The sequence below is a fragment of the Dipodomys spectabilis genome, unplaced genomic scaffold (assembly GCF_019054845.1).
Source record: "Dipodomys spectabilis isolate Male_0828 unplaced genomic scaffold, ASM1905484v1 ptg000018l, whole genome shotgun sequence".
In the NCBI taxonomy this organism is placed as follows: Eukaryota; Metazoa; Chordata; class Mammalia; order Rodentia; family Heteromyidae; genus Dipodomys; species Dipodomys spectabilis.
In genome coordinates, this window is record NW_024870695.1 from 12,453,345 (window position 1) to 12,475,896 (window position 22,552).

The 22,552-nt window shown below is 41.5% G+C and overlaps 1 protein-coding gene across 3 annotated transcripts in view; it reads left to right on the top strand.

The window, feature by feature from the left end:
- Positions 1-20,293, top strand: part of Top2a (DNA topoisomerase II alpha) — a 34,160-nt gene extending 13,867 nt beyond the window's left edge. Inside the window, exons 20-36 of one of the 3 annotated variants that reach the window (XM_042673614.1) lie at positions 1,933-2,081; positions 5,572-5,803; positions 5,959-6,093; positions 6,200-6,400; positions 6,527-6,722; positions 9,420-9,511; positions 9,593-9,745; positions 9,863-9,946; positions 11,696-11,878; positions 13,342-13,426; positions 14,657-14,809; positions 15,046-15,169; positions 15,384-15,427; positions 17,618-17,752; positions 18,976-19,175; positions 19,386-19,515; positions 19,564-20,293. In XM_042673614.1, coding sequence (XP_042529548.1) covers positions 1,933-2,081; positions 5,572-5,803; positions 5,959-6,093; positions 6,200-6,400; positions 6,527-6,722; positions 9,420-9,511; positions 9,593-9,745; positions 9,863-9,946; positions 11,696-11,878; positions 13,342-13,426; positions 14,657-14,809; positions 15,046-15,169; positions 15,384-15,427; positions 17,618-17,752; positions 18,976-19,175; positions 19,386-19,514 — 2,295 coding nt within the window. In that variant the 3' untranslated portion in view covers position 19,515; positions 19,564-20,293. Of the gene's footprint in view, positions 1-1,932; positions 2,082-5,571; positions 5,804-5,958; positions 6,094-6,199; positions 6,401-6,526; positions 6,723-9,419; positions 9,512-9,592; positions 9,746-9,862; positions 9,947-11,695; positions 11,879-13,341; positions 13,427-14,656; positions 14,810-15,045; positions 15,170-15,383; positions 15,428-17,617; positions 17,753-18,975; positions 19,176-19,385 lie in introns of all 3 variants that reach the window. The other 2 variants (XM_042673615.1, XM_042673616.1) reach the window with 2 other exon arrangements.
- The last annotated feature ends 2,259 nt before the right edge of the window (positions 20,294-22,552 follow it).

The following is a 22,552-nucleotide window of genomic DNA, read 5'->3' on the forward strand; positions in this document are numbered from 1 at the left end:
AGTGTCCAGACCCTGAGTTCAAGCCCTAGAACTGGCAAAAAAAAAGAATATGTTTATTGATAGTTAATATAATTTCATTATGTCAAAATGTAGGCATCCAAAATGAATATTTACTGTTACAAAATTGTGATGTGTATGTGTATGGAATCAAAGACAAAACTTAAAATTGTGTACACTAATTTTGGTTTATAGGCATTATCCATTGGCAGGTGTAAAATAAAAGAGGTGGGAAATACTTAAAATATGAAGAAGGGCATACCCCAAATTGTTGACTTTTTAGATGTAACTGAATTGTTTGGCTTTACATGAATGTATATTGGTTATTTTATGATTGAACTGTTCTTAGTGTTTTTGATTTTGTTTTGTTTTATGTTGGTCCTGGGCCTTGAACTCAGGACCTAGACACTGTTCCTGAACCTTTTTTTCCCCCACTTTTGGCCAGTCATGAGGCTTGAACTCAGGGCCTGGACACTGTCCCTGAGCTTTTTCACCCAAGGCTAGTGCTCTATGACTGTGAGCTACAGCACCATTTGTGGTTTTCTAGTGGCTAGTTGGAGATAAGGGTCTCATGGGGACTTTTCTTGGGCTGGCTTCAAGCCAGGATTCTCAGATCTCATCCTCCTGGGTAGCTAGGATTACAGGTGTGAGCCACCAGCACCCGGCTTCTTTTTTTGTGTGTGTTTTTTGTTTTTTGTTTTTGGTCCAGTTGTGGGGCCTGAACTCTGGGCCTGGACGCTGTCCCTCAGCTCTTGAGCTCAAGGCTAGCGCTCTACCACTTGAGCCACAGCGCCACTTCCGGCTTTTTTCTTTTTGCTTATGTGGTGCTGAGGAATTGAACCCAGGGCCTCATGCATGCAAGGCAAGCGCTCTACCACTGAGCCACCTTCTCAGCCCAGCACCTGGCTTCTGTGTGACACTTTTTTTTTTGTTTTGGAGGGGGTTTTTGATGATAAAGCTTGAACTCAGGACCTGCCCACTCTCCCTGCGCTTTTTCACTGAAGGCTAGCACTCAACCACTTTAAGACACAGTTCCACTTCCATTTTTCCTGTGTAATTAGAGATAAGAGTTTCACAGACTTTCCTGCCTAAGCTGGCTTCTGACCTCAATCATCAGATCTTAGCCTCCTGAGTAGCTAGGATTACAGTATGAGGCACTGGTACCCAGCATTTATGACACTTTTAAAAAACTAGATTGCCTATGAGTTTCTACAAACTTAAATGCAAATGTTGTCTTACTACTTTAAAACAAAATATAAGGTGCCAGTGGCTCATGCCTACAATACTAGTTATCCTGGAAGCAGACCTGGAGATTGCAGTTCAGAACCAGCCAATGCAGAAAAACTCTTAACAGGATTCCATCTCCGAAACTAGCATAAATCTAGGCTGGTGGCATAGAGCACTAGCCAAGCAAGCAAGCAAGCTGATCAGGTGTCCTTGATTTCAAACTCTGGGACTAGCCAAAAGTAAATTAGAGCTAATATTCATACAACATTTTTGGAATGCTTTCCTTATACACAATATATAGGGATAAATTTAAAATATGTTCCCTAGCTTTGCAGTAGTCTAGTTTAGCTAGAGAGCCAGCGTACCCTACAAAATAAGATGCCACATGTTAGAATAGAAATTTAAAATGTGACAGAGGTGGAAACACTTCATTTTGCTGAGCATAAAGAGAGGTAAACATTTCTTCAAATTTGAGTGGGACTTAATAGGTAGAAATCATTAGAAACCAAGAACTCTAAACCTGGAACCAGAAATACTGGGTATTACTTCTGTCTGTTATCTAGGGGAAAAAAATTAGTAGATGTTTCTAAACCTCATAAGACTATAAGATTATAGTATGAGTTAGTCTTAAAAGTATATGTATTATAAAAAACCTTCAGGTCAGATTAATGAATCTTTTGTTGTTTCTCCACCCTCTCCCCCACCCAGATGTCATTAATGATGACCATTATCAATTTGGCTCAGAATTTTTTGGGTAGCAATAATTTGAACCTATTGCAGCCCATTGGTCAGTTCGGTACCAGGCTGCATGGTGGCAAAGACTCTGCTAGCCCTCGATACATCTTTACAATGCTCAGGTGAGTATTAATTCAATTTCTAGTTTCTTGCCATTCCAGTCTTGGTACAGTATAAGCCCAAAATGGAAAAATTCAGTTATTTAGGAAGGAAACACTGGCATTTACAAATAGCCCAAATCAAATCCTTACAACAAAGAATTTTCTGGCCCAAAATGGTCAATATCAGCAAGGTTAGAAAACAGTGGTTCACACTTGTAATCTTAGCTACCTACAAAGCTGAGATTGGAAGATCACAGTTTTGAGCTAGCAAAAAAGTCCATGACACTCCAATTAACCACCAAAAAGCCAGACGTGAAATTGTAGTTCAGGTGGTAGAACAGCACAAGGCTTGAGCAGAAAAGATAAATGACAGTGTCTAGGCCCTGAGTTCAACTCAGGCCCCAGTACAGGCAAAAAAATGAGGCAACCTGGGCACCAGTGGCTCACACCTATAATCCAACTGCTCAGGAGCCTAAAATCAAGAAGATTGTAGTCCTAACTCTACCCAGGCACAAAAGTCCACTAGGTTTCTCCTCCAGCAAAAAAAGCAGGACTGGATGTATGATTTAAATGGTAGGTGGCTAAGCAATCAGCATGAGGATCAGAGTTCAAGCCTTGTGGGAAAAGCAGAAAGAACCTGGTATGGGCTTGGCACTGGAGGCTGAGAACTGAGGATCACAGTTCAAAGCCAGCCCCAGCAAGAAAGTCCATGAGATTCTCACCTTCAATTAACTACCAAAAAGGTCCAGAGTAGAGCTGTGGCTCAAGAGGTAGAGTGCTAGCCTTGAGCACAGAAGTTCAGAGTCCCTGAGTTTAAGCCTCAGAACTGGCACCAGAAAACATGATAGTAATATCAATAGTTTTATATATACATGTATATATACACATACATGCACACATACACACAGTGTGCATGTCTGTTATCCCAACACTCCTGATAGGAAAACTGAAAATTTGAGGTTAGCCTGTCTATATAGAAAAATTGAGCCTAGCACAGGCTACATAGTGATACCCTCTCTCAATTTGTTTTTGTTTTTTTTGTTGGTCATGGGGCCTGAACTCTGGGCCTGAGTGCTTGCTGTCCTTCAACTCTTTAGCTCAAGGTTAGCACTCTACCACTTGAGCCACAGGGCCACTTCCAATTTTCTGAGTGTTTTGTTGGGGATAAGTCTCACGGACTTTTCTGCCCAGGTTGGCTTTGAACTATGATCCTCAGATCTCAGCATCCTGAGTAACTAGGATTACAGAAGTGAGCCACCAGCACCTGCTTCCTCTCAATTTTGAAAAAGATAACAAGAAAACTTTGGCTTTTCCTAATTATCAGATCTGAAATGTCAGCTGTAATAAGTATTATGAAAGGTTAATTTTCAGCTCTCCTCTTCAGTTTTTGAGCAGTATTCAAGATGGTTATTAATCAGTCTTTGAAATGCTTCTTTATCCGTACTACATGACAACAGACTGAAGGTTCTCCACTTACTAACATTCTTTGGTGGGTCCTTCTCTTCTTTCCCACCTTTAAATGCTCGCATGGCTCAGTGCTTATCATTTTGTTTTGTTTTCATCAGTATTGGCACTTGAACTCAGAGTCTTGAGCTTTTTTGTTCAGGGCCTGGTGTTCTTTTTTTGGGGGGGGGGGGGGTCTGGTTGTGGGGCCTGAACTCTGGGTCTGGGCGCTGTCCCTCAGCTCTTCAGCTCAAGGCTAGCGCTCTACCACTTGAGCCACAGCACCACTTCCGGCTTTTTTCTTTTTGCTTATGTGGTGCTGAGGAATCGAACCCAGGGCCTCATACATGCAAGGCAAGCGCTCTACCATTGAGCCACCTTCCCCGCCCCAGGGCCTGGTGTTCTACAACTTAAGCCACACTTCCAGTTCTAACTTTTTTTTTTTTCTTTTGTGCCAGTCCTGGGGCATGAACTCAAGCCCTGGGTGCTGTCCCTGAGCTTTTGTGCTCAGTTCTAAAGCTCTACCACTTGAGCCATCATTCCATTACTGGTTTTTTTGGTGTTTAATTGGCAATAATTCCATGTACTTTGCCATCTGGGCTAGCTTCAATCTGCTCTCCTCAGATCTCACCCTCCTGGACAGCTAGGATTACAGGTGTGAGCCACCTGAGACTGTCTAGGAAACAGTCTTTGTAAGTAAGATGCCATCATTCTAATTATTTAAGCTAAAAGGCTTATATTCATTCCTTTTCTTGACATTTCCATCAAATTTCTCAACAAATCCCATGAGTTCTGCATTGGAAAAACACTAAGCTACCCTTTTCATTGTGTCTTCTCATAGTAGCCAATTATTCAAAAGTAGGTCAGCCTGGCTCAAAACCTTCCAGCTGCTCATTCAGAGTAAATTTAGCTACCTCCCATAACTTTTGATTCCTCTCATACCTTCCCTGCTTCAGCTGCAGTACCCTACGCTGTAGATATCTACATGATTTACTCTCTCAAGGTTTTTTCTCAGCTCAAATGTAATCTTATCTGGGCTGTCAAGTTGGCTCAGTGGTAGTGCCTCGCATGAATGAGGCCCTGGATTTGATTCCTCAGCACCACATAAGCAGAAAAAAGCTGGAAATGGTGCTGTGGCTCAAGTGGTAGGGCACTAGCCTTGAGCTAAAGAGCTGAGGAACAGCATCCAGGCCCAAAGTTCAGCCCCCACGACCAACCAAAAAAAAAATGTAATCTTTAACATAAAGAACTTCATTTTTCTTAAAACTCTTGTTTTTATTTATTAGGTTTTTTTTTAGATACAGGGTCTTTCTATGTTACCCAGGCTGGACTGAAACTCCCAAGTTCAAATAATTCTCCTTTCCAACTTACTGGCACTATGGGCATAGGCCTCTATGCCAGACTTCACTTTTTTTTTTTTTTTTTTTTAGGTTTTGAGACAGGATCTCACTATGCAGCCTAGTATATCCTTGAACTCAAGTCTTCCTGCTTCTTCCTCTCCAAGTGTTAGGATTATAAATATGTGCCACTCTACCCAGGTCTTAACATCCTTTCAGTCCCTTTTTGTTGGTTTGGTGCTAGTCCAGAGGGTTAAACTCAGAGCCTGGGCCCTGTCCCTGAGCTTTTTTGCTCACAGCTAGGGCTCTTCCACAAGCCACAGTTCCATTTGTGGCTTTTCAATGGTTATTTGAAGATATGAGTATCATGAAGTTTCCTTTCCTGTCTGAGCTGGCCTTAAACTGTAATCCTTAGACTTCAGCTTTCTGAGTCCCTAAGTTTATTACCAGCATGAGCCCCCAGCTTCGTCACTTTTTCCTCCTTTGGCAGACCACTATAAAATGTATTGTCACTGCCTCACACTACTAGAACATGCACTTGAGCGTTTAGACTATGTCCCTAGTATCTAGTGTCTAGAAAATGCATAATAAACAATGTTAAATGAGTATTGATTATCAGGATGGTTTTTATGTGGTAAATATAAAGTAACCCATGTACTTTCTGTAGAAGTATCAAAGCTAATTTTTTTGTTGTTGTTGTTTTTCAAAATGATATTCTTTGTTTTCTTTAGCCCTTTGGCTCGGTTGTTATTTCCACCAAAAGATGACCACACACTAAAGTTCTTATATGATGACAATCAACGTGTTGAACCTGAATGGTACATACCTATTATACCTATGGTGCTAATAAATGGTGCTGAAGGCATCGGAACTGGGTGGTCCTGCAAAATTCCCAACTTTGATGTTCGTGAAGTTGTAAATAACATCCGGCGTTTGATGGATGGAGAAGAACCTTTGCCAATGGTAACTATTCTGTTGGGAACTTCAGTTTTCCTCGTGTTTCACTTAAGTAAACTATAGAATTTTAGAGGATGCTAATATAGATTTATTGTTGAACATCTTTGATTTGTCTCTAGTATTATACTAAGAAAGTTTTTTTTATTAAAATCTCAATTTAGCTGCCAAGTTACAAGAACTTCAAGGGTACTATTGAAGAGCTGGCTTCAAATCAATATGTAATTAGTGGTGAAGTAGCTATTCTTAATTCCACCACCATTGAAATCTCAGAGCTTCCTATCAGAACATGGACCCAAGTAAGGAATTAGAGATTTCATTTTTTTTTTTCATTTCATGGTCAAGACTGTAATATTGCTGTTGTCTACTCAGGAATACTTATAAAAAGCTTATTTCTTTCCTTAGACATACAAAGAACAGGTTCTAGAACCCATGTTGAATGGCACTGAGAAGACACCCCCTCTCATCACAGACTATAGGGAATATCATACAGATACTACAGTGAAGTTTGTTGTAAAGATGACTGAAGAAAAACTGGCAGAAGCAGAGAGAGTTGGATTACACAAAGTCTTTAAACTCCAAACTAGTCTCACCTGCAATTCTATGGTATGTTTTGTTTTGTGTGTTTCTACTTGTATTAAAGAATGATACCAATTTTAAAAGGTATCTTAAGCCACTTGTATTAAATTTACCCAATTTATTGATTCTTGGCACTACTTTTTCCTTTTCCAGGTACTTTTTGACCATGTAGGGTGTTTAAAGAAATATGACACGGTGTTGGATATTCTAAGAGACTTCTTTGAACTCAGGCTCAAATATTATGGATTAAGAAAAGAATGGCTTCTAGGAATGCTTGGTGCCGAATCTGCTAAACTGAACAATCAGGCTCGCTTTATCTTAGAAAAAATAGATGGAAAAATTGTTATTGGTATGTAAACATTTGATGATCAACTAGTTTGACAGAGTTAGCTTTTCCTCGATTGTGAGGTTATGTTTGTTTTTGTTTTTTGGCCAAACTCAAGGCTCTGTAGTGCTCATCATGCCCTCTATCCCTGAATTATACTCCTAACCCCACAGATTGAAATCTTAAAAAATTAAGAGGTAGAGTGCTTGCCTTACATGCATGAGCCCCTAGGTTTGATTCCTCAGCAGAAAATGCCTGAAGTAGTGTTGTGGATCATGTGGTAGAGTGCTAGCCTTGAGCTGAAAAGCTGAGGGACAGCACCCAGGCCCAGAGTTCAGCCCCCACAACCAACAAAAAAAAAAGAAATTAAGATTTAATTGACATTTGGACAAGAAGAAAATTGAGAACTCAAAAACACCTTCTTTTTATAAACTGATTGATCATAAGAAGAGACAATAAATGTGATGGAAAAGGCAAGAAGAATAATTATAAGTTGTTTATAAATAAAATGTATGCCCATGAGTGAAAAAATCAGGCCAGGTAAACAATCGTTAATCATAAGGAATTTTTTTTTTTAATTCCATACTAGTTTGAACTCAGAGCCTCAACCTTGCTGAGCCATTACCCCCATCCCCACCCACCCGCTATCCTGGGACTTTTCTTAGAAATTGCTACTTAGAAAAAGGCTACTAAAAGTTTAAGTGACCAGGAAGGGAAGTCTTTACTAAAGCTAGACTGTAAGGAAAATTAAAGAAATAGGTTGGAAGAAGTAGAGGTTTGGCTCGAATGGTAGAGCACCAGCCTTGAGTTTTCAAAAAGGCTAGACTAGAACTTGAAGCTCTGAATCCACCAAGCTTCAGAAACAGGAAGAGATAAAAAAAAGGTTTACCTTTTGACAGAGCTAACTAGAAAAGCCACCTAATTTCATTGAGTTAAACTAGCAAATTCCAAAACATAATAACACAAGATATTAGTAAATCACTGGCTGATTTTTCTCATGATACAAAGAAATGCTTGACATGATCAGTTACATGGTCTTGGAGTTTTTTGTTTTGTTTATTCATATTTTTTGGTAGTACTGGGGCTTTTTGTGCTCAAGCTTGCTCTACCACTGAGCCTCACTTGCTGCCCAGTTGTATTTTCCACAAAGCTAGGATGACAGGCCATGCTACCATATCCAGCTATTTGGCAAAGGGATCATATGAAAATTTTTTTGTCCACGCTGGCCTCTAGCCATGAGCCTCCCTATTTTAGCCTCCCAGTTTGTTAGGATTGCAAGCAGACCCACAAGTGCCTGCTAAAATATCAGAACTTGATATTATTGTTTTGTGATGTTGGGGATTGAACTCGTGGCCTAACTTTCTAGGCAAGTGTTTAACACTTGAGCCACACCTATAGTCAAGTTTGTTTTGATATACACTAAAATTACTTGGACTAGCATATCAACCCCCTTATACCACAAATACTGCTTGAAGGAAAGGTAAAATAAATGATTATAGACATGATTTGAGGGGAAAAGGGGGCTTAGCTGACTGGAATTAAGCATAGACATTATCCAGTCTTGAGGAATAAAAATAGATAATCTAAATTTGTAATCTGTGTCAAGTTAATTGGAAGATGGTGGATTCTCAAAAGTAATATAGCTAATGACTCATTGTACCTCAAAGTGCAATAAATTGACTGCAGCAAACATAGTAGTATTATAGGGAAAAGGGAAGGAATGCATCATGGAGCACACAAGAAAAATCACTCTTTAGGTGGGTGGCACTAAACCATGTACTATCAAGTGTTGAAATAAGCCAGAGAGCATAGTTGAGGTAGGTTTTATTTCTTTTTTCTTTTTTTTTTTTTTGGGTCCGGTCGTGGGGCCTGAACTCTGGGCCTGGGCGCTGTCCCTCAGCTCTTCAGCTCAAGGCTAGCGCTCTACCACTTGAGCCACAGCGCCACATCCGGCTTTTTTCTTTTTGCTTATGTGGTGCTGAGGAATCGAACCCAGGGCCTCGAACATGCAAGGCAAGTGCTCTACCACTGAGCCACCTTCCCAGCCCATTATTTCTGAAACATACCAAAAATAAAGATTTTCATTCCTTTAAGAATTATGATTGGGGCTGGGAAGGTGGCTTAATGGTAGAGTGCTTGCCTTGCATGCATGAGGCCCTGGGTTCAATTCCTCAGTACCACATAAGCAGAAATTGCACTGTGGCTCAAGTGGTAGAGCACTAGCTGAAGAGCTGAGGGACAGCGCCAGGCCCAGAGTTAAGGTCCCATGACCAACAAAAAATAAGATTGGATCCAGGTGCCGGTGGCTCATGCCTGTAATGCTAGCTACTGTAATCTGAGGATCACAGTTCAAAAGGCCATGAAACTTATCTCCAATAAACCACCAGGAAACCGGAAGTGGTGCTGTAGCTCAAGTGGTAGAGCCCTAGCATTGAGCTGAAGAGCTAAGGGACAGCTCCCAGCCCCAGAGTTCAAGCCCCATGACCAAAAAAAAAAAAATTATGATTGGATCACACTTCAAATTATTTGACTGCCCCCAGTAATTGACACTTGCCCTTAGTTTATGGAGATTTGTCTATTTACCAGGATGTACATATATATGTGCAAAACAAAGAGTTTTATTTACAGCTTTAATCTTTTGACTTATTGTGGTAAAACCTTGTCCCTTTCCTAAAATCTTAACTTAAAAGTATTTTCTCTCTACTCTACATTCTTTATTAGAAAACAAGCCTAAGAAAGAACTTATTAAAGTTCTGATCCAGAGGGGATATGATTCAGATCCTGTGAAAGCCTGGAAAGAAGCCCAACAAAAGGTAATTCCTTGGTTAACAATTTTGTTAAGCACCACTGTGTTCACATTTCATTTTAATTCTACATCTTAATTAACCCTTTAGGTTCCAGATGAGGAAGAAAATGAAGAAAGTGACAATGAAAAGAGTGAATCTGTACCAGATTCAGGGCCATCCTTCAACTACCTTCTTGATATGCCCCTTTGGTATCTAACCAAGGAAAAAAAGGATGAACTATGTAAACAAAGAAATGAAAAGGTAACTTGTTAATGGGATTGCATGTGTTACTTAGTATCATTCTAAAACTCAGTTGTGTGCTACATAAAAATGTTATTTGTACACATATTAACTCAGTTTTCTGGTAATGTTATAAAGGAGCAAGAACTGGATACATTAAAGAAAAAGAGTCCATCAGATTTATGGAAAGAAGACTTAGCTGCATTTATTGAAGAATTAGAGGTATGTAGTATATAATGCACATGTTAAAATTTTTATTAATGAAATATTATATTCCAGCAATTTGCCTTTTTATCAAGAAATTTAACAATTGACCATAGAAAGAATATAGGAAGCATAAAGGTACATTCCAAAATAATGTTAAGCAGCCAGATGTGGTGGCATGTACCTATAATCCCATCTCTTAAGGAGACTGATATATCTAGAGAGTTGAGGCCAGCCAGGGAAGGCAAGTTCCCTAGACTCCATCTCCAAAATAACCAGCAAAATTCCAAGCTGGAGGCATAGCTTAACTGGTACAACAACAATTGCCAAAGCCCTGAATTCAAACCTCTAGTACCACCCACCCACCTCGCCTTTCCCCAAAGAAAACTGCTGTGCACGCACACGCGCGCGTGTGCACACACACACATACACATATAATACTGGTTAGACTGAAGTAAATAGTTTGAGGTAAATGTTTGTGAGATAAATGCTTTGTTTTGGGTTCTTGTTGCCAGTACCAGGTCCTTAACTCAGGACCTCTCACTCTCAATCAGGATCAGCAGTTTTCTACACTCAGCTGGTATTCTACCACTTGAGCTACCCCTCCAATCCAGCTTTTTCAATGGTTGGTTGCAGATACCATCTCTTGAACTTGTCTGCCTACTGTCCAGAAACTGAGACCTTCAGGTCTCAACCTTCTGAGTAGTTAGAATTCTATATGTGAGCCACAGGCATACAGCTATTAGATTACTTTTTATAAAAATCAATAGGAAAGACCTTTAATTAAAACTGAGAAGATACAAAGATCTTAAATGAGGAATGCAGTCCCCTAAGTCAACTTTAAAAGATAAAACAGTTTACTTTTTCAAGGCTTGCTAGTCAAACTGGGGATGGGGGTGGGTTGGTTGGTGTGTTGGTTGGTGATTAGTTGATTCTAGAGATTGAACTAAGCCTAGGCACTGCCTCTGCTTTTTTGGTAAAGACTAGCACTTTACCACTTGAGACACAGCTCCACTTCTGGCTTTTTGTCGGTCTTGGGACTTGAACTCTGGGCCTAGCCACTGTTGCTGAGCTCTTCAGCTCAAGGTAAGCGCTTTACCATTTTAGCCACAGCGTCACTTCAGTTTTCAGGTGGTTCATTAGAGAAAAGAGTCTCACAGTTTATCTCAAATTGATCTTACAATTTAACCAATTGTAATCAGCTCAACTGTTGCCATTTTCTATTTATTTGGGTTTTTTGTCACTTGTAGGGCTTGAACTCAGGGCCTAGGCATTGTCCATGAGTTTTTTCATTCAAGGTTCGTGCTCTACCACTTTGAGCCATAGCTCTACTTCTAGTTTTCTGGTGGTTAATTGGAGATAAGAGTCTTGCTGGGCACCAGTGGCTCACGCCTGTAATCTTAGCTGAGGAGGCTGAGATCTGAGGATTGGGGTTCAAAGCCAGCCCGGGCATGAAACGTGAAATTCTTATCTACAATAAACCACCAGAAAACCAAAAGTGGCGCTGTAGCTCAAGTGGTAGAGTGTTAGCCTTGAGCTGCAGAGCTGAGGGATAGCGCTCTGGCTCAGAGTTCAAGCCCCACAACTGACAAAAAAAAGTCTCACAAACTATTCTGCCCCTTCTGTCTTCAAATGAACCCCAATCCTCAGATCTCAGCCTCCTAAGTAGCTAGGATTATAGGCGTGAGCCACTAGGACCCAGCTGTTGCCATTGTCTGACTGTTATATTTATAGTTCTTAATATTCTCCATTATATCTATTTTGTAGGTTGTTGAAGCCAAGGAAAAACAAGATGAACAAATAGGGTTTCCTGGAAAAGGAGGGAAAGCCAAGGGGAAGAAAACACAAATGATGGAAGTTTTGCCTTCTCCACAAGGAAAAAGAGTCATTCCCCAAGTGACCATAGAAATGAAAGCAGAAGCAGAAAAGAAAATTAAAAGGAAAATTAAGGTAATACTCTATAACGTAACACAAAATATTTTAAAGCAAAATTCTGTTTAAAATTAAACTATTGGGGCTGGAAAGGTGGCTCAGTGGTAGAGTACCTGCCTTGCATGCATGGCCCTGGGTTCGATTCCTCAGCACCACATAAGCAAAAAGAAAAAAGCTGGAAGTGGCGCTGTGGCTCAAGTGGTAGAGGGCTAGCCTTGAGCTGAAGAGCTGAGGGACAGCGCCCAGGCCCAGAGTTCAGGCCCCATGACCGGACCCAAAAAAATTAAATTAAACTATTAAATTCCTTACACAGTAGTTTGGGATTTATACTATAGCTTTCTTCTTTTGAGACCAGGACTTGAACTCAATATCTGATACTGTTGCTCATTGGCTAGTGTGTATCACCTGAGCCACGCCTCTAACTGTTAGCTTTTCTTTCTTAAGCACTTTTTTTTTTTTTTTTTTTTTTGTCGGTCGTGGGGCTTGAACTCTGGGCCTGCGCGCCGTCCCTCAGCTCTTCAGCTCAAGGCGAGCGCTCTACCACTTGAGCTACAGCGCCACTTCCGGTTTTGTGGTGGTTTATTGGAGATAGGAGTCTCACGGTCTCTCCTGCCCGGGCTGGCTTTGAACCGCGATCCTCAGATCTCAGCCTCCTGAGTAGCTAGGATTACAGGCGTGAGCCACCAGCGCCCGGCCTTAAGCACTTTTTAATGCTTAAATCTTTTAAAAAGGGACTGGGAATGTGGCTTAGTGGGAGAGTGCCTGCCTAACATGCATGAAGGCCTGGGTTCCATTCCTCAGCACCACATAAACAGAAAAGGCTGGAAGTGGTGCTGTGGCTCAGTGGTAGAGTGCTAGCCTTGAGCAAAAGAAGCTCAGAACAGTGCCAGGACCCTGAGTTCAAGCCCCAGGACTAGAAAAAATAAAAAAATAGAAATTAATAAGTATCTTTTAAAAAAAATGCCACTCCTTTCTGACCTCTTTTTTTTTTTTTTTTTTTGTCCAGTCATGGGACCTGAACTCTGGGCCTGGGCGCTGTCCCTCAGCTCTTCAGCTTAAGGCTAGCCCTCTACCACTTGAGCCACAGCGCCACTTCTGGCTTTTTTTGCTTATGTGGTGCTGAGGAATCGAACCCAGGGCCTCATGCATGCAAGGCAAGCACTCTACCACTGAGCCACCTTCTCAGCCCCTTTCTGACCTCTTAAAAATCAAAAAAACATACTCTTTGACCATATTGTATTTTGGTATATTCTCTTAATAAAATTTCAGGGAATGTGGCTTAGTGGTAGAGTGTTTGCCTCACATGCATGAGGCCCTGAGCTCAATTCCTTGGTACCATATACACATGAAATTAATAAACTAAAAGGAAAAATAACCATTAAAAATTTTTTTAAAAGAAAGAATTGTGAAAAAATTTTTTAAATAAGCATTTTTTTCTTGCTATGCTTTTTGTTTGTTTGTTTTTTTAATCTGTCTTTTAGAGTGAAAACACTGAGACTAAGGAGGATGGGATGGAAATAGAAGGCCTAAAAGAAAGATTGGAGAAGAAACAGAAAAGAGAACCAGGTATTACAATATTTTATAAATGGCATTTATTTCCTAATATAAAAACTTAGTTAGGGGCTAGGAATATGGCTTAGAAGTAGAGTGCTTGCCTAGCATTCATGAAGCTCTGGGTTTAGTTCCTCAGTACCATATAAACAGAAAAGCTAGAAGTGGCAATGTGGCTCAAGTGGTAAAACACCAGCCTTGAGCCAAAAAAAGCTCAAGGAAGCTGGGGAAGTGATGAGTCTTGCCTATAATCCTAGCTACTTGGGAGGTTAAGATCCAGGTTGCAGTTTTTTGTTTTGTTTTTGTCGGTTGTGGGGCTTGAACTCTGGGCCTGCGCGCTGTCCCTCAGCTCTTCAGCTCAAGACCAGTGCTCTACCACTTGAGCTACAGCGCCACTTCCGGTTTTGTGGTGGTTTATTGGAGATAGGAGTCTCACGGTCTCTCCTGCCCGGGCTGGCTTTGAACCGCGATCCTCAGATCTCAGCCTCCTGAGTAGCTAGGATTACAGGCATGAGCCACCAGCGCCCAGCCAGATTGCAGTTTTAACCACCAGAAAAACAAGTGACACTGAGGCTCCAAGTGGTAGAGCACTATTCTTGAGCAACAAAGCCCAGAAACAGCACCCAGGCTTTGAATTAAGCCCCACGACTAATCAAAATAAAGAACAGGAACTATGTGTTTCTGCTCACATTATATTGTAAGTACCATTGCCGTAATCAATAAACATTGGAGCTGGGCACCAGTGGCTCACACCTGTAAGCCTGAAATCTGAGGATCAGGGTTCAAAGCCCTAAGAGTTTCCACTAAACTACCAAAAAAGCCCGAAGTAGAGGTATCACTCAAGTGATAGAGCATTAGTCCTAAACAAATAAAGCCCAGGGAAAGCAGGCACTGGTTGCTCACACCTATAATCTTAGCTGCTCAGGAGGCTGAGAGCTGAAGATTCCAGTTCAAAGCCAGCCTGGGCAGGAAAGTCTTTGAGACTCTTATCTCCAGTCAACCACCAGAAAACCGGAAGTGGCACTGTGACTCAAGTGGTAGAGTCCCTGCCTTGAGCTGAAGAGCTCAAGGACAGCACTCAGGCCTAGAGTTCAAGCCCCATGGCAGACGTACATATGTACATAAAAGCAAGCTCAGGGACAGTGTCTAGGCCCTGAGTTTAAACCCCAGGACAGGTACCTAAACAAACATTGGAAGGAGTCTAAGGGTATATATATAAGGTTTTTAATTTTATCTTGCCTCTAGGTGCCAAGGTAAAGAAACAAACTACATTGCCATTTAAACCTGTCAAAAAAGGAAAGAAGAAAAACCCCTGGTCAGATTCAGACTCAGATATGAGTAGTACTGAAAGTAATTTTGATGTTCCTCCACGAGAAATAGAGCCACGGAGAGCTGCAAGTAAGACAAACTTTAGAATGTACTATACATGCTGTAAGATTTGAATGGCCAATGGCTTCCCTGCTTAATTCCAGAAATTAGCCTTTAGAGCAGTACGTTTCACTAAATATTTTGAAGAATTGAAGCATGTTTAGGTGATTAAATTGAAGCCTACATATATCCTTGAAATGTTACATCAGTCTTTGAATTAAATGTGTCTCGTGCCCTCTCTAATTCCTTGCATATATGTTTAACAGCAAAATCCAAATTCACAGTGGATTTGGATTCAGATGAAGATTTTTCAGATTTTGATGAAAAAATTGAAGATGAAGATTTTGTCCCATCGGATGCTAGTCCACCTAAGACCAAAGCTCCCCCAAAGTAAGAATCTTATCTAACATGGAGTTTTTGTGGTTGGTTGGTTGGTTAGTTGTAGCATACCTGGGTTTGGACTCAGGCACTCTACCATTTAAGCCATGTTTCTAACCCTCTTAATACATATTTTACCATGCTTTTAACAGATAATGCATTCTTTGTTGCTTTTTGTTTGTTGATACTTAGAATTGATTGTCAAGACATTATCTTTTTATTCTAGACATACTGAAAAAGAACTGAAGCCACAGAAAAGTGCCACGTCAGGTATGTGTTTAAGTAAAAGCAGTAAGGTATCTCTTCTGCTGGGACACTCAGGTCCAACTGGGTTCTAAATCTGGCTACATTATCCAAATACTTTACTTATAAATAAACATAAGGGGGCTGGGAAGGAAGCTCCGTTGTAGAATGCTTGCCTTGCATGCATGAGGCCCTTGGTTTGATTCTTCAGCACCACAAAAGCAGAAAAGGCCGAAAGTGGCGCTGTGGCTCAAGTGGTAGCACTCTACCACTAGCCGTGAGCTGAATAGCTGAGGGCAGTGCCCAGGCCCAGAGTTCAGGCTCCACAACCAACCAAAAAAAAAAAATCAGCATAAGGTATTTTTCTTGTTAGCATTCTATTGCTATTATTGTTATTTTTACACATCAGACAAGTAATCAGTATTTTCCAGGTACTTGATTAGGTGCTTTTTTGCTCAAGGCTAACTCTCTACCACTTTCTGGGGGTTAATTGGAGTTAAGAGTTTCATATACTTTCCTGCCAATCTGGCTTTGAATTGCCAACTGTGTAACTAGGATTGTAAGTATGAGCCTCTAGTGCTTAGTTAAAAATTTCTTGTATGGCCGGGCGCTGGTGGCTCACGCCTGTAATCCTAGCTACTCAGGAGGCTGAGATCTGAGGATCGCGGTTCAAAGCCAGCCCGGGCAGGAGAGACCGTGAGACTCCTATCTCCAATAAACCACCACAAAACCAGAAGTGGCGCTGTAGCTCAAGTGGTAGAGCGCTCGCCTTGAGCTGAAGAGCTGAGGGACAGCGCGCAGGCCCAGAGTTCAAGCCCCACGACCGACAAAAAAAAAAATTCTTGTATGGGGCTGGGAAGGTGGCTCAGTGGTAGAGCGCTTGCCTTGCATGCATGAGGCCCTGGGTTCAGTTCCTCAGCACCACATAAAAATAAAAAGCCGGAAATGGCGCTTTGGCTCAAGCGGTAGAATGCTAACCTTGAGCTGAAGAGCTGAGGGTCAGCGCCCAGGCCCAGAGTTCAGGCCTCATGACCAGACCCCCAAAAAAAAATTTTTTTAATTTCTTGTATGCACATTTATAATCTTAATGTTTGGAAGGCTGATGGAAGATTGTAAATTTGAGGCCAGCTTGGGCTCAGTCTCAGCCTGGCTCAGTGGTAGAGCGCTTGCCTTGCATGCTCGAGGCCCTGGGTTCGATTCCTCAGCACCACATAAAAAAAAAGCTGGAAGTGGCGCTGTGGCTCAAGCCGTAGAACGCTAACCTTGAGCTGAAGAGCTGAGGGACAGTGCCCAGGCCCAGAGTTCAGGCCCCACGACCGGACCCAAAAAAAAAAAAAAAACCCAGCCCCAGCAGGAAATCCCATGAAACTCTTTTGCCAGTCCTGGGACTTGAACTCAGGGCCTAGGTACTGTCACTAAGCTTTTGTGCTGAAGGCCAGCACTCTACTACTGAAACCACAGCCCACTTAACAGTTTTTTGATGGGAGGAGGAAATAATAAGAGTTTCACAGGGATTCCTATCTAGAATGGCTTCAAACCAAGATCCTCAGATCTCAGCCTCCTGAGTAGCTAAGATTATAGGTGTGATCTACCATCGCCCTGCCCATGAGTCTCTTGTCTCCAATACACTACCAAAAAACCAGAAGTGGAGCTGTGGCTCAAGTGGTAGCCTTGAACAAAAAGAAGCTCAGGGATACCCAAAACAAGGGCCACAGAGTTCAGGCCCCAGGACAGGCATCGAGGAAAAAAATTGAGCTAGAGGCATGACTCAAGTGCTAGATCACCAAGATATAATGTGTAGCCCTGAATGAGTTCAAGCCCTAGTACTGGCACACACACACACACACACACACACACACACACACACAAAAACCTGGGGCTGGGAATGTGGCTTAGTGGTAGAGTGCTTGCCTAGCATGCATGAAGCCCTGGGTTCCATTCCTCAGTACTACATAAACAAAGAAAGCCAGAAGTGGCACTGTGGCTCAAGTGGCAGAGTCCTAGTCTTGAGCAAAAAGAAGCTCAGGGACAGTGTCCAGGCCCTGAGTTCAAGCCCCCAGACTGGCAAAAAAAAGAAGAAAGGAAGGAAGAAACTTAAAATTAGAACAAATGTTTAATATAGTCCAGAAAAGTGTTTAAAAAGAAGCTCATAAGGACAAGATGGTCTCATGGATTTCCTATGTTATCTATATGAATTGTTTTTCTTTCCACTTGAAGTAGTTAACTTGGATGATGCTGAAGAAAATGTAGCCCCTTCTTCAAGCCTTCCATCTGCTGACTTACCAGCTAAAATTGAAATTCTAGCTCAACCTTCTAAAAAGAATGTGACAGTGAAGAAGACAGCAACAAAAAGTAAGCTTAAATCTTTAAAATTAGTTGACCTTGGGGCTAGGAAGGTGGCTCAGTGGTAGAGCGCTTGCCCTGCATGCATGAGACCCTGGGTTCAATTCCTCAGCACTACATAAGCAGGAAAAAAAAAAGCCGGAGGTGGCGCTGTGGCTCAAGTGGTAGAGCGCTAGCCTTGAGTTGAAGAGCTGAGGGACAGTATCCAGGCACAGAGTTCAGGCCCCACGACCGGACCCAAAGAAAAAAAAGATTAGTTGACCTTAGGATTAACTGACTGGCTGCCACAAGTCAATTTTAACCTTCACTTGTGCTAGCCCCAGTGCTAGTGATTCATATGTATAATCCTCCTTACTCGGGATGCTGAGATTTGAGATCTCAGGTCAGAGCTAGCATAGACAGACAAATTTGAGGGACTTCTTTTGGTGTGTTATGATACATATACACACACAATTATTATTAAAGAGTTGTACAAGGCTGGGAATGTGGCTTAATTGGTAAAATGCTCGCTTAGCATGCATGAAGCCCTGGGTTTAATTCCTCAGTATCACATAAAAAGAAAAGGCTGGAAATTGCACTATGGCTCAAGTGGTAGAGTGGTAGCCTTGAGCACAGAGAGGCTCAAGGGTAGCCCAGGCCTTGAGATCAAGTCTCAGGAACAGCAAAAAAGAAAAACAAACCAAAAAAAGAAGAGTTGTACAAAGGGGTTACAATTCCATATAAAGCAGGTAATAACAATTTTTCTTGGACACCCCTTCTTTTACTTTCCCTCAGTTTCCCTCTTCCATTCTTCCCCACAACTTGCATTTAACTACGTTGTGTTCACCTTTCCTCCATTTCAGAAGGACCCTTTTTTTGGTGGGGGGGTTACTTGTGGGACTTGAATTCTGGGCCTAAGTGCTGTCCCTCAGCTCTTCAGCTCAAGGCAAGCACTCTACTACTTGAGCCACAGAATCATTTCCAGTTTTCTGGTGGTTTATAGGAGATAAGAGTCTCACAGACCTTCCTGCCTGGGCTGACTTTGAACCGTGATGCTCAGATCTCAGCTCCTGAGTAGTTTAGGATTACAGGCGTGAGCCATCGTGCCCAGCATCTGAGGGAAGCATGGCTCAAGAGGTAGAGTGTCAGCCATGTGTGAAAAAGCCAAGGAAGAGCTCATTGCCTAAAGTTCAAGCCCTAGTAATAGCACCAAGAAAAGAGTGATGGTAATGATTTCTTGTGCTGACTTGCAGGTCAGTCTTCCACCTCTGTTGCTGGTACCAAAAAAAGGGCAGCTCCCAAAAAAACCAAAACAGATCCAGCCTTAAATTCTGATAACTCTCAAAAGCCTGATCCTGCCAAGAACAAGACTCGCCGCAAAAGGAAGCCATCCACTTCTGATGATTCTGACTCTAATTTTGAGAAAATCATTTCTAAAGCAGCCACAAGCAAGGTATTTATCCCTAGGCCTTTGCTATAGACGTTTTAAAACACCTAACTAAGCTTTTGCTCTTTTATATACTTTTAAGAAAATAAATTTAAATCAGTCAACTGTTAAACAGTAATTTTGGACTATACTACTTAGAAGATAGAAAACTCCTTGTGATTTGGAAATTATACTATTGAATTTATATTATGCAAATGGTTTGCATTTTCTTTTCAGAAACCCAAAGGGGAGACCGATGAGTTCCTTCTGGACTTTGACTCAGCTGTGGCTCCTCGGGCAAAGTCTGTACGAGCCAAGAAACCTATCAAGTACCTCGAAGAGTCAGATGAAGATGACCTGTTTTAAAATGTGAATGGTCTCATTGCACCTAAGACTGGTTTTTAAGTTACTCGAAGTTCTTAATTTCCTCTCCTGAATACTGTACACAAGACTAACAAAGTAAAGTGAATAGAGTCCATAAACCCTTAGCTTCTTATACAGTGTACTGTCTAAATAATGATCACCTTGTGAGCATTATTTTCTTCTCTACTTTGTCTGTGCTTTCTCTGTTTTCTTTGATTAAAATCAGATTTCATATTCTTCTAGACTCAAATTATATGGTCACTTCAGCAAAAAAAAAAAAAAAATCAAAATATTAAGCTAAAACTGGAGCCATTTTACTTAAGTATTACTCTGCCTCCTTCCCTGTTTTCACTAAATAGGAAGTAGCATAATTGTTTCATCTTTATTTTATAGATAATATTCTACCAAGTAGAACTTGATAGCTTTAGTACAAATATTATTTGGCCTTTTAAATGATTTTTGTTTAAACAATGAGAAATTGCTCCTATCCTGAACATCATGTGCTGAAGAAAACCACCCTATGTCTGAAGGAACTTATAGTCAGCAGTATCAAGAAAATTAGACCAGTTGTTTGACTGTCAACTCTTGACTTGTCCCCTCTGTTGCCTGAGTCCCTGTCTCCCAGAACAGATTTCTAGAGAATGTTGAACTCTGATTTTAGGACCTTTCTAGATTGGTATATGTGTTTCTTGAGTGATATTATCAATGTTTTTATAAATATTTACTATGTTTTTTTACTTAGCTTCATCCTTTTGTATTTTAATAAAAATGTTCTAAGCATTGCCCGTTGATTGCCTCCTTTTTTTTTTTTTAATCCCAGACTTACTCTGAAATATAGCCCTCTTCACTGTTGTAATCGTTTTTACAAGACTGACGGCTTCTATCCATGGTGACAGCCAATTTAGGCCAGTAAGATTTTTTTTCCCTAAGATTTTATGTGTAGGTACTAAGTTCTTCATCTTCTCTACACTTTGACTAAATAACTTATTAAATGTATGTCTCTTAAATAATTTGCTATTTTCGCAACTATTTTGATAACCTACTCAAGTGCTTAATGGAATCAGTAAGTTATGGGACTTCTGGCTATAATCCATATAGGAAAAAAACAATGTTATATAAATCCAATTTCTGCTCACATATACCAAAATTAAGTTCAAGTAGACTAATTTATTTATGTTGAGTATTAAACCCAGGGTCTGAGGCATTCTGAAGAAGCACATCACTGAGCTACAACTGCAGCCCCAGACTAATTAAATATTAACATATCAAATCTGGCCATGTGATTCAAGTGGTAGAGTGCCTGTCTTCAAACAAAAAGTTTTTACTTCAAACCTTAATACTGCCCCTTCCCCCCCCCCCCCCCCCAAAAAAAAAGGAAGCCTGGAAAAAGGGTCTTCAAAAAAAAGTAGCCAAGAAGTGGCACTGTGGCTCAAGTGGAAGAGCACTAGCCTTGATCTGAAGAGCTCAGAGACAGCACCCAGGTCCAGAGTTCAAGCCCCACAACTGACCAAAAAAAAAGTAGCCAGGCCCCAGTGTCTCATGCCTATAATCCTAGCTATTAAGGAGACTGAGATCTGAGGATCACAGTTCAAAGCCAGTCCGGGCAGGAAAGTCTGGGAGACTCTTATCTCCAATAAACCCACCAAAGAACCAGAAGTGGTACTGTGGCTCAAGTGGTAGAGTGCTAGCCTGAGGGTCAGCACCCAGGCCCAGAGTTCAAGCCTCATGACTGACCAAAATAAAAAGTAATCCTGGCCTAGTAATGTGGCTTAGTGGTAGAGTGCTTGCCTAGCTTGCCTGAAGCCCTGAGTTCAATTCCTCAGTACCACATAAACAGAAAAGGCCAGAAATGGTGCTGTGGTTCAAGAGGTAGAGTGCTAATCTTGAGCAAAAGAAGCTCAGGTTCGAAGCACAAGCACTGGTGGTTCATGCCTGCCTGTGATCCTAGCTGCTCAGGAAGCTGAGATGTGAGGACTACAGTTTGAAGCCAGCCCTGGCAGGAAAGTCCTTGAGATTCTTATCTCCAATTAATCAGAGGAAAAGCTGGAAATGGTGCTGTGGTTCAAGTGGTAGCAAAAGCTGAGAGACCACCTAAGGATTACAAGAGTATTCCTAGCCAGGCTCTGGTGGTTCATACCTGTAATCCTAGCTAGGTGGGAGGCTGAGATTTGAGGACCGCAGTTCACACCAGCCCAGGCAAGAAATTCTGTGGGGGTTTTTTGTTGTTTTTTTGTCGGTTGTGGGGCTTGAACTCTGGGCCTGGGCCTGGGCACTGTCCCTCAGCTCTTCAGCTCAAGTCCAGCGCTCTACCAGTACCAGTAGCCAGTACCACTTCCAGTTTTCTGGTGGTTTATTGGAGATTTACTGGCCAAGCTGGCTTTTAACTGTGGTCCTCAGATCTCAGCCTCCTGAGTAGCTAGGATTACAGGCATGAGCCACCAAGTCCAGCTTCCATGAGATTCTTAGGTCCAATTAAACACCAAAAACGAAGTGGAGCTAGGATCCAAGTAGTAGAATACTAGTCTTTGGGGCAGTGCCCAGACCCTAAGTTAAATTTTTTTTTTTTTTTTGGTCAGTCATGGGCCTAAACTCTGGGCCTGGGTGCTGTCCCGGAGCGCTTCAGCTCAAAGCTAGTGCCCTACCACTTGAGCCACAGTGCCACTTCCGGCTTTTTCTGTTTTATGTGGTGCTGAAGAATCAAACCCAGGGCCTCATCCATTCAAGGCAAGCGCTCTACCACTGAGCAACCTTCCCAGCCCCCCAGGCCCTAAGTTTAAACCCCAAGACATACTAATTGGAGCAAATAAAAGCAGCTTAGGAGCAAAGACAAAAGTTTGCTCCTGATCATTATTTTCTAAGAACTATGTAATTATTTTTTCAGTTGTGGAGCTTGAAATCAAAGCTGGGCACTAGGTTAATTGAAGATAAGAGTCTCTCAGACTTTCCTACCTGGGCTGACTTTGAACTACAATCCTCAGATCTCAATCTCCTGAGTAACTAGGATTACAGGCGTAAGCCACAGGCACCTGACTTATTTCATA